Here is an 11,840-nt window from a genome sequence, read left to right on the forward strand (position 1 = left end):
TGTATCTATCACTGAAAATGTTTACATACAACAAAGGGCACTTAAACTACAAATATATGTGATCTATATACATACATAAGTGCATACATATATACTTCTACATATTACCTACATAGAAATGTATAGGCATATTTGTGTTCGTGTGTACAAATTGAGATCCAAACGAAGCACTGAGATTCCATCTCAACTGTACCTTTCTAAGAAAATTCATTATGGCATTTGTATCTCACAAATGCTAATTGCACTACCATCCTCACCCAATATTTCTGTCCAGCTATAGCCAAGCATGCTTTATCCAATTTCATTCATTTATTTTACCATACTCATTTATTCTTCCACTTTTCTTTCAAATACCATACCATTAACTGTGCATGCCCTATAATGCTTTCCTTCACTGATGTTACTGTATTTTGGTTCATTTTCACTTCTTGCTAACTCAAAGAAACCTGCTGTGATATACTGGTCTTTACCATGCCGATGGTTGTAGCAGTATTTACCATTATTTTCCTTTTTTTTTTTTTTTCTTACTGGTTAACCAGAGGGAAAGGCAACACTAATGAGCCTTTATTTTTTCAGGGCTTCTGAGAGTGGTGGGATGAAGGAAAGATGTTATCCTCAAACAAGAAACCTGGCCCAGGTGCTTGCAACAGAATGAATTCTACTAAAGGCACCCAAAGACCAGATGATGGTGTTAAACTAGGCAATGGATTAAACTCTACCACCCAACAACTTAAAAGGCAAAGAACTGGAACAAATGAACAAATGCAGCAAAGCACCCTGTCTGATGCTTTAACAGTTCTGCCAATCCTCTGTCCTGGACCGATATTTTCATTCATCAACCCTGAAGGGATGAAAAGAAAAGTTGACCTCAGTGGGATTTGAATTTGCAGTGCAGAAAGCCAAAATAAATACCACAAGGCATTTTGTTCCAAGCTCTAACAATTCTGCCAATACAGTAGCACTACTTTCTGTGGTGATGGTTACAAAAGTGTTTACTATGGTGGTAACCATGGTGCTGTTCATTATATGTTGATCACAGAGATGGTTGCAGTGGTGTTGACTATACGGATGATTGTGGTGATGGTTCTGTTGGTGTTGATAACTATGATTTTGATTGTAATGGTTATGGTGATATTTAGTATGGTAATAGTTGAGATGTTGTTGATGATAGCCCCAGCTGGGCTGCTTGAGCATATGATGCAGATGATCAAATTGTTTGTTGTTGTTATTTAGTCTCAAGTCAACACTAATTGATCAGAATAATGATCAAAGGTATTCCAACCATGATCATCTGTCTATTTCTTTTTCAGACATCTAAGACTCCATTATCCGAAGATTCCTTTCTTTTTTAAGAATAGGAGGGAAATTTGACTGTTATTTCAAGTGAACAACCACATAGAAACTCTCTTATTGGTTTCATGAGATGTTTGGTCATGATGATGTTGTGTGTGTGTGTGTGTGTGTGTGTGTGTGTGTGTGTCTGTTGAATTAAAATCCAACAAAAGAGGCCTACCACTATCTTCTCAACTGGACTGTTTTTAAAGAATTCATTATAGTATTTGTATTTCACAGAAGCTTCTCTTGTGATGATAGTTATAATGTTATTAGTATTGGAAATTGTGAATATAGCTGTAAAGTAACAATATCCATTTCTTTTTTATACATCTGTCATAAAAGTAGATTATCAGATATGTTGAGAGAAACTAACAAGCTCAGCATTTTAAATATGTCCAGTTTTGATTTTACTTTGAGACTATGCTGTAATGTAAATTGTGTAACATAGGTTGTGATGTAGAAATTGGAGCATGTTGCATTTGATGTTGTCTGACTTATTTGTGTATGGATGTAAGCTCTGGTGGTTAACAACAATATAGAAGAGGTAGGTAGATTTGATCAGTGTTCAACAGCCTCAATACCCAGGATTTATTATTGGTTGTAATCCAGTAAAATATTGGAGCTTAAATGACTGACAGTCTTTTCTGTCTTCTGATTGCTTGCTTGATCTGGTGATCACTATATTTGACCTCTCAGAGATATCACTGATAGCCTATAATAGGTCTGAGGTTGAGGATAAGCAGTATCTTCAAGGCCCTATTTTGTTGCAGCAATCTACTTTTGACATCTTTGTCAACAATAATTTTTGCAAATGCCTAATGTCTGGTTTCAAGCAATTGATACTACAGCTATTTATGTAAGTATGGGTAGGGAGATAACAGGATCTAATAAGTGCAGGAGATAGCAGAATCTAATATGGCTCTGTTAAAATGTTTCCTTTTTTATCACATAGTTCTGGGTTTACTCCCACAGTCCACTTTGGCATGATCTCTAAGACTGGATTCCCTTCCTAAAATGGTTGGTATTAGGCAGGGCATCCAGCCATAGAGACCATGCCAAAGTAGATGTTGGAGCAAATGCAGTTCTTGGACACATGAAACCCTATCAAACCATCCAACCCATGCCAGCATTGAACATGATGATGATGATGTGCAACATTATAAGTCAGTAAGTGTAGTCTATCATTTGATTTAAGTTGACCCAAGCTCTGAAACAAAATTGGGTAGACAAGTGTACAGAAGCCCATCAAGTAGACAATTTTTTGATGGTAGAGTTAATCTCCCATATAGTCCACTCTACAGCAAGCATTGGACCAGAGTTCCTCTCTTTTTCACAGTAGTCTTAGAGATACTGCAAAGGATGTTATATTCTTTGGTTAGGTCTTAAAAATTTTTTTAAAGATAGCGGTAGCATTTCAACATTATATTTTTGTTGAGTGCTGGAGTGATGATAAACATAATTAGTTAATTTGGGAAAGTTAAACATGTTACTGAAAAGTTTTTATGTTTGAGCTTACTTCTATCACATGTCATGCATGTCCACATAGCATTTTAGTGTTATTACTTTTGCTTGATGTAGGTGGTTAATAGGTGCAAATATGTAAGTTCAGCCTTTTATGATGCAAAGATTACTGTTTTGTATGGTATGTAATTTATTGTTTAATGGTAGAAAGTTTTAAAGGTTCAAGCAGGGCTAGCACAGTCCATAATGGATTTAATGTTAGGCTATAGATTAGATAGTGTAACTGTTTATATATTTTGCTTGAATTTTGCATCAGGAAATGCCTGCTTTTTGTGTTGAATCTGTATGTGTGTTATGTATGCTTGATTGTATGTGTGCTTAAGGCATGGGTTTTCTTTTCCTCTTGCAGTTTTCTTTCCACTTAGAAAACTATATAATAATCAAGTGACAGGTAGGTTATACTGGCCTTGTTAATCTAAAAGCTAGTGGAAAATGTGACAGAATGGCTTTTAATCATGTTTTGTCTGAGTGACTTGGAAGTGACATAAAAATACAAAAATAAAATTGAACTGATTGAGTTTTATCAGAAACTCATAACTACAAGTTTATTAAATTATTTTTCTTCTTCTTGTTCCATGACCAATCTGTTCTTTGCAAATTGTAACATCTTCAAACCAGTATAAATGATCTCCAGGCTCTCATCTGTCTTCCTGTGTTCAGATTACTTTCTACTCTCTTACAATATCTCTTCACCTAGTGACTACTATCCATTCTTGTCAACTGAGTGGCACATCATTTCTAACTCTATAAACTTTCTACACATTTTGGTCAACTAGCTTCAAATCAGAACACTAATACCATCCTAGTTTATGATGCAGAATACTTTTAAAGTATTAATTAGCACATTTCTAACCTATTTGTCATTGCATAGGGGATAGGTTTTTTTTTTTTTTTTCCTTAATGTTCTTTTCATCAAATGTTGCTGGAAATATTTGCTTACTTTTTTGCTAGGAGGTATTTTACTTCATGAAGATAAACTGGATTTAATGAATATTTTCCTTTTTTTTTTTTATCTTTATCAAGGAAAAGAAGAAGAAGAATTGCAGGTGTTGACCAAATTGAAAGAAACTATCGATAAGCAGAGAAATCAGATACGTGCCATAAAAAAAGAACTCACCCAAAAACAAGTGGATTCAGATGCAGTAAGTTCACATTTCTTTTCCAAACTTCTTAATTGTAACCCTCACCCCATTCACACCTGCCAAATAATTGTTATATGTAGCTTTTATCTTCTGCCCTTTACCTGTTTCAGTCATTAGACTGTGGCTATGCTGGGACATCGCCTTGAAGAATTTTTAGTTGAATGAATCAACCCCAGCACTTATTATTTTTTTAAGCCTGGTACTTATTTTATTGGTTTCTTTTGCCAACTGCTAAGTTACGGGCACATAAATACACCATAACTGGTTGTCAAGCAATGGTGTGACACACACACACGCGTGCACACACACACACACACACACACACGCACACACACACAGATATACGACAGGCTTATTTCAGTTTCTGTCTACCAGATCCACTCACAAGGCTTTGGTCAGCCTGAGGCTACAGTAGAAGACACCTAACCAAGGTGTCACACGGTGGGACTGAACTTGGAACCATATGGTTGGGAAACATGCTTCTTATCACACACCCATGCCTGTGTTAAAATTTGTTGGATAATAATTTTGTGAGCTAGTCTTTAGACCTAGGATAATGATAGGAAGTTCATAACCCGAATTACTATCACCAAAAATAATCCTGATTTTCTTTTGTTGATTCAAAATATTAAATACTGCTAAGCTTGGAGAGACATTTTAGTATATAAACAAAGTGAGAAGTTCATCAAGTTGACATGTTTGGGTTATTTTTATGTCTTACAATATAAATGGTTGCTGTTTGGTGATAAGCATGTCATTTCAGGATGTGGATCCATATCAGCAGTGGAGGAAACAGGTCATTGATAACACTTGATATATAATTTCTAATAGTTGAAGCTTCAGGAAATAATTGTGTAGGTTGGCCACTTTCAAACTAGCCAGATAATTAGGAATAATAGTTGGAAGATTAGGTACTGGATTAATGATTGTAAAGTCCAAAGTTCAAGTATTTCTCTAGCCATTGTGTTTAGCCATCTAGTTTACTATATGACTTGTCATCTAATTTACTAATTTCACCTTTTTTTTTTTAAGTAATTTTATGTAAATAGTCAAAGTTACAGATAAATGACAATTTAAGCATTAATAAATTGAAATAAAAGGATTTAGACCTTCAGCATTTAAACCAACCATATCCAGCCAAAATATTCTACCTGTTTTATGTTCAAACTGCTCAGAGCTGGCCTCTCTCTCCTATCCTATTGTGTCGTTTATAAAAATATATGAGCACATCACTGGAATCTCAGAGCTAAGGGATAATCCAGGATTAATTCAAAATAATGTGAATAAATAAGCAATACATTTGACAGGGTAATCTGAATGCTAAAGGGTTAAACTCTCTCCTCTTTTATATGTGTAGATGTGGAATAGGTGCAGTCATGGCTGTGTGGTTAAGAAGCTTGCTTCCCAATCATGTAGCCTCAGGTTCAATCCCACTGTGCAGCACTTTTGCAAGTATCTTCTATTATAGCCCCATGCCAACCAAAGCTTTAAAAGTAGATTTGGTGAAACTATTGTGTGTGTGTGTGTGTGTGTGTTTGTGTGTGTACCTTTGTTTAGACATCATGTAGTGGTTGTAAATGAGCATCATCATCATGCAAAGCTGTTCATTTCCAGTTTTCCATGAAAAACATGTCTGACTATGGGAGAGTGTTACATTGGTTAGAAACAGGTGAAGGTTGGTAATAGGAGGGGTATCCAGCTGTAGAAAATCTGCCTCAAGAAATTCCGTCTGATCCATGCAAGCATAGAAAAGTGAATATTCAATGATGATGATGACGATGATGACAACGACAACCTCTATTGAATTATTCAAATAATACATAATCCTAGGTCACCAGCAAACTCATTAAGTATTGTACTGCAATACTTCAGCCATTAGAAATTATATATCAAGTGCTATCAATGATCTGTTTCCTCCACTGCTGATATGGATTCACATCCTGAAATGACATGCTTATCACCAAACAGCAACCATTTATATTGTAAGACACAAAAATAACCCAAACATGTCAACTTGATGAACTTCACACTTTGTTTATATACTAAAATGTCTCTCCAAGTTCAGCAGTATTTAATATTTTGAATCAACAAAAGAAAATCAGGAATATTTTTGGTGATAGTAATTCGGGTTATGAACTTCCTATCATTATCCTAGGTCTAAAGACCAGCTCACAAAATTATTATCCTCTATTGAATTATTCAAATAATACATAATCCTAGGTCACCAGCAAACTCATTAAGTATTGTGCTGCAAATATTATAACTCACAAGTATAGCATACCATACATAGTTTAAATAAATCTTCTGTTTTATCTTCATTGCCTTTTCCAAATTTCAAACCAGAAAGGCAGTGAGCTAGTGGAAACTTTAGCATGCTGGGCAAAATGCTTAGCAGTATTTCGTTTGTCTTTATTTTCTGAGTTCAAATTCCACCATGGTCGACTTTGCCTTTCATCCTTTCAGGGCTCGATAAATTAAGTATCAGCTGCGTATGGGGGTCGATGTAATCAACTGGCCCCCTCCCCCAAAATTTTGGGCCTTGTGCATAGAGTAGAAAAAAAACAAAAAGTTTCAAACCAGAAAAACATTTCAGAAATTCATATGAAACAGTTTTAAACACATTAAAACTAAACAATCTCATTATACTGTATTGTTCCTCAATATTTTATATTACTTTACAACTTCAAGTTGAAACAAGCTCTTATTTTACTTTGCAGCTTCAAGTTGAAACAAGATCTATACTTGATGATGCATAAATAATACATAATCCTTAAGGAAGATTATCCCTGTTGTCACCACTACTATTATCACCATCATAACATCACAACTCAAAATCATTTCTTTTTTGTGTGTGTAGTCTTTATTTTACTTTTGTGCATTATACTTAAGTGATGGTGGTTGTGGTTGGGGAGCTAACATACTTAATGTAGTGAGCCAAAAAAATGTTTAACATGAAAAATACAACTCAGAGTCTGGAGATGCTTTAGGCACAGTCCCTTCTTTCTGGTCATCCCATAAGAAAACATAATCCCAAAGTTACTAGAAATGCTAAGCCTTACAATCTAATGAATATACAAAATATGTATAACATTGCCAAAATTGCATTACAAAGACTAGTGTATTTCTAAAGATGTTCAGAAGAGAAGGGGCTGTAACTATAACTGTTTAATAGTTTCCTTAAACTGAGTTGATAGTGCAGTAAGTTATATTGGTAATGATAAATTGGAAGTACAAACCCTTATGTGCTAGTAGTTATAGAAAGTATGTATCAGGAGGGAGTTTCAAAGGTGCAGCTCTAGGAAGAAAAATTGAACAAAACAGTTAAGAGTGGTAGAACAATGAGGATCTGGAGGATATGATCACCAAAGTGAATGTGGAGTTTGGAGAAATTGGGGCATTGTGTTTTGTGAAAGTGGATAGAGCGAAGACATTTGCTGGCTGTAGATCAGTTATTTAAAGATATTTCAGAATGAAATTATGAGAGAGATTCATTAAATAAGGTTTAAAGTTTTTATATTTTGTTTCATTATTTTCTTCAGCTTCAATCACAGTTAGAAAGAGTTGTGAAAATAAATACTGATTTACGTAGGAAGAATTCTTCTCAAAGGAAGCAGACACAGACTCTGTTAGAAGAGAGGCTAGAACTACAGTCTCACATTCAGGATAAAGAAAAACAAATCCAGACCATTAAAGGACTCCTAAAGGAACAAGAATGTGAATCTTCAGATACACCAAGTGATGGTTCAGATGAAGGTTCTTTAGTAAGTTGAACATAATTTTTTTTAATTACATTTCAAGAAAATCATATTTTGAATTTGTTTGATCAAATGAGACTTCTTACAGCAAGACTTGAAAATAATAGTAGCTTGTAATTCCAGTAATATTACTATATCACTGCATTAACCAGACAATCAGATGTTGTTATACACTGCTGGTCACCATACACTTCCTTACATTGTTGTATCTTTCGAATGATGACCTCCCATTGGTCAGGTGGATAGGCCAACATTCCTCCTGAGCAGAATGCCAATCTGTTGCAGGGTTACCCATTTACAGCTGAGTGGATTGGTGCAACTTCGAATGAACTACTTTGCTCAAGAATACAATGCACTGCTGATCTGGGAATCAAAACCATTATGTTGTGATTGTAAATGTAACCCTCTAACCACTTGGCTATATGCCTTCACAATTCCACAAAAAGGTCTAACAAAATCCTCAACATTTCTACAGTGTTCCCACTGATTATTTATGCATTAGTTTTTTTTTTGAAAGTAGGCATTAAAGTAAACCCCTCCTACGTCCATGCTCACTAACATCTTGTGAGATATAATCAGAAAATATTCATTGCAGCATTTGCGACATTTCCCTCCTTGTAGCTACTGTTTGTCCTGGTTACTTGTTTTAGACCTTATGAAAATGTGCAGAAAACAGCTTCCATCACATGCCAGGGGGAAAAACTAGAAGTAGTTGATAGCTTCTATTACCTAAGTGACCAAGTCAGTAGCGGGGTGGATGCTCTGAGAGCATAGCTGCTAGAATAAGAATAGGCTGGGCAAAGTTCAGAGAGCTCCTACCTCTGCTGGTAACAAAGTACCTCTCGCTCAGAGTGAAAGGTAGACTGTATGATGCCTGTGTGCGAATAGCCATGCTACACAGCAGTGAAACATGGGCTGTGACTGCTGAGGACATGTGTACACTTGAAAGAAATGATGCTAGTATTCTCCACTGGATGTGTAATGTCAGAGTACGTACACAACAGAGTGTAAGCACCCTGATAGAAAAGTTGGACATAAGATGCATCAGATGCAGTATGCAAGAGTGACGACTGCGCTGGTATGGTCATATGTTACATATGGATGAGGACAGCTGTGTGAAGAAGTGTCACACCCTAACAGTGGCGGGAATTTGTGGAAGGGGTAGACCCAGGAAGAACTAGGATGAGGTGGTGAAGCACGACCTTTGAACGTTGGGCTTCACAGAGACAATGACAAGCGACTGAGACCTTTGGAGATATGCTGTGCTTGAGAAGACCCGGCAAGCCAAGTGAGACCATGGCTGTGGCCCATGCCAGTGTTGCACAACTGGCCCATTTAAGAGTACTCTTCAGTCATTGGGCAACATGCTGTGCTTGAGAAGACATGTTGAGTCAAGTGAAATCGTTGTCATGGCTGATGCCAGTACTGCCTGACTGGCACGTAAAAAGCACCATTTGAGTGTGGTTGATGCCAGTGCCGCCGGACATGTTCCCATGCTGGTGGCACATAAAAAGCACCATACAAGCACGGTTGATGCCAGTACCGCCTGACCAGCTCCTGTGCTGGTGGCACATAAAAAGCACCATTTGAGTGTGGTCAATACCAGTGCCATCTGACTGGCCCCCATGCTAGTGGCACATAAAAAGCACCCACTACACTCTTGGAATCGTTGGCGTTAGGAAGGGCATCCAGCTGTAGAAACCTTGCCAGATCAGATTGGAGCCTGGTGCAGCCTCCTGGCTTGCCAGTCCTCAGTCAAACCGTCCAACCCATGCCAGCATGGAAAGCAGACGTTAAACGATGATAATGATGAACTTGGATGACCCAACCAGAAAACATATCTCTTAATAGTATTACTCTCAGAATCTTCAAGATATGCAAATATTTACTCCAGTAAAGTAATACACACACCAGAAAGATCAGTTATGGTATTTATTGAATTAAGTGATGGAATCATTGATTTTATGTACTGATCTTGAGGCCAGCATTATTCAACATAGATATAACTTGAAACTAAACTGAATTACATACTTTAACCAAATCTGAGTTCAAATCCAGCTAACATAGCTCTTCATTTCTTTGTGGACAAAGATGTTGAAGCAGCTAGATGTTTTGAGATTTTGTGATCCACATTAGTTTTTTTTGTTGGTTATCACCACACTAGTATGCATGGTATGTTGTGTTTGTTAGAATTTAAAGTAACTTCTAAAATTACCATTGCATTAAAATATATATATTTACTATAACTTTGATTTAAAATAGAAGATTCAGTTTCTTTTGTCTTGATTTGTAACAAGTAGAATGTTAATTCATTTTCTTTTAAAAGAAAGTAAAATTATGAAGTTTTCTTGAATTTTGAAATAAGAGATAACATAAAAGTTAACAAAATTGAGCTGACTGCATGATGTGGCCAGTCTATTTGTAAACTGCTAATTTTTTCCTTCTCCTCTCTCTCTCTCTCACACACACACACACACACTCTCTCTCTCTCTCTAACATATTATCTGCTTCCCACCAGACAAAAAATATCTTAGTTTTTTTTATATCAAAGCCACAAATTATTAAATGTTGCTCTAAAGAAGCAAGTTGGATTAAATTTGTGTATGAAAAAAAATTATCCAAAATATATATCCAAAGTCTCTGAAGATAAATTTTCTTGATTTTGGAAACTGTTCTCTGTATGATAATAACAAAACATCTGCTATTAACAACACTTCCCCTCAACCAGAACCACCACAATCATAACCAACATTTCCACTAGTGTTATTGAAAACCTAAGCCTACAAGCTTTGACTAAGCTCAAATTAACTGAAAGGGTCAGATTTTGATGAGTTTGGGAGGAATTTTACCTTTGGCTCTATATTATCCAACCCATGCCAGCATGGGACATGAACATTAAATGATGATGCTGATGATAATGACTAAGAGTAATTTTCTCCACAACTCTGACAATACAACTACTATCAATTACACAATACTGACAGGAGCTACTAATCAATGTGGCAAGCACAACTGAGAGGATATAAGTGCTTCATTGACAGAATCCAAAATAATGTTTTAGTTGTAGCTTAGAGCCATTTCATTTCACTTGTGTTGCTGATGCTTGGATATCACAACTCCTAATTTTTCTTCATCTAAAAGTTGCAAGTTTTCTGTTTTTTGTTTCTGTATAAATTTAGGTATGGTCAGTAACTTGGAGAAGGATAGACTCTGCAAGGCTTATTATCATTACATCGCATTATATGACGTATTCAAAGACTACATTAATGACCCAATGAAGCAAGGGACATTGCATTATTTCCCTTATGAAAGACTGTATATCATCCCTATTATTATTAATTCCTAAAGAAAAAATACCAACTTGAAAGGTTTGATCTTAGCTTGAAATCTAAACAATAAGTAACTACTGTATCTAATATTCCAAACCTGTTCTGTAAATCTGTATTGAGTTAACTATTCCTGTTATATAATCAACTCCAACAACAACTCTAATCACAAAAGCAACAATTTGATTTCATAGAAAATTTAATATCATAATTTACTAGGACAGTGGATTGACAGAGTTGGACAAAATGCCTTCTGGTATTTTTCCTGGCTGTTTGCTTTCTGTGTTTGAATTTCACTGAGGTCAACTTTATCTTTCATCCCTCCAGAGCAAATGCAATAAAGTATCAGTCAAGTACTGTGGTCAGTAGTATTGAATAACACCCTCCCTGCTAAGTTGCTGGCCTTGTGCTTTAATTAGAAAATATTAAAGTTGGCAAGCTAGCAGTATCGTTTGTAGCGGAGAAATGGGTGGATAAGGTAATCGAGGTCGTTAGAGTAAGTGACAGAGTACTTAAGATCAGACTAGTGCTTCATCATAGATTAGCTACTGTCATCTCAGCCTATGCACCTCAACCGGGGCTACCAGATGGTCTGAAAGACCAATTCTATGACACCCTCTTGCAAACTACCTCGTCGACGAGTGACAGGGACCTTCTCTTTGTGGCTGGAGACTTCAACAGTCATGTCGGACGTCGTGCTGGAGGCTTCCATGGCATACATGGAGGCTATGGCTTCGGTTCCCGCAACGAGGAGGGAACCA

At 36.3% G+C, this 11,840-nt stretch overlaps 1 protein-coding gene across 3 annotated transcripts in view; it reads left to right on the plus strand.

Annotated features, from left to right (window-relative positions):
* Positions 1–11,840, plus strand: part of LOC106878142 (RILP-like protein 1) — a 117,735-nt gene that overhangs the window by 77,403 nt on the left and 28,492 nt on the right. For all 3 annotated transcript variants that reach the window (XM_014927276.2, XM_014927266.2, XM_014927285.2), the window contains 2 exons: positions 3,880–3,998; positions 7,538–7,759. In XM_014927276.2, coding sequence (XP_014782762.1) covers positions 3,880–3,998; positions 7,538–7,759 — 341 coding nt within the window. The remainder of the gene's footprint in view (positions 1–3,879; positions 3,999–7,537; positions 7,760–11,840) is intronic.

The sequence above is a fragment of the Octopus bimaculoides genome, chromosome 1 (assembly GCF_001194135.2).
Source record: "Octopus bimaculoides isolate UCB-OBI-ISO-001 chromosome 1, ASM119413v2, whole genome shotgun sequence".
Lineage (NCBI taxonomy): Eukaryota > Metazoa > Mollusca > Cephalopoda > Octopoda > Octopodidae > Octopus > Octopus bimaculoides.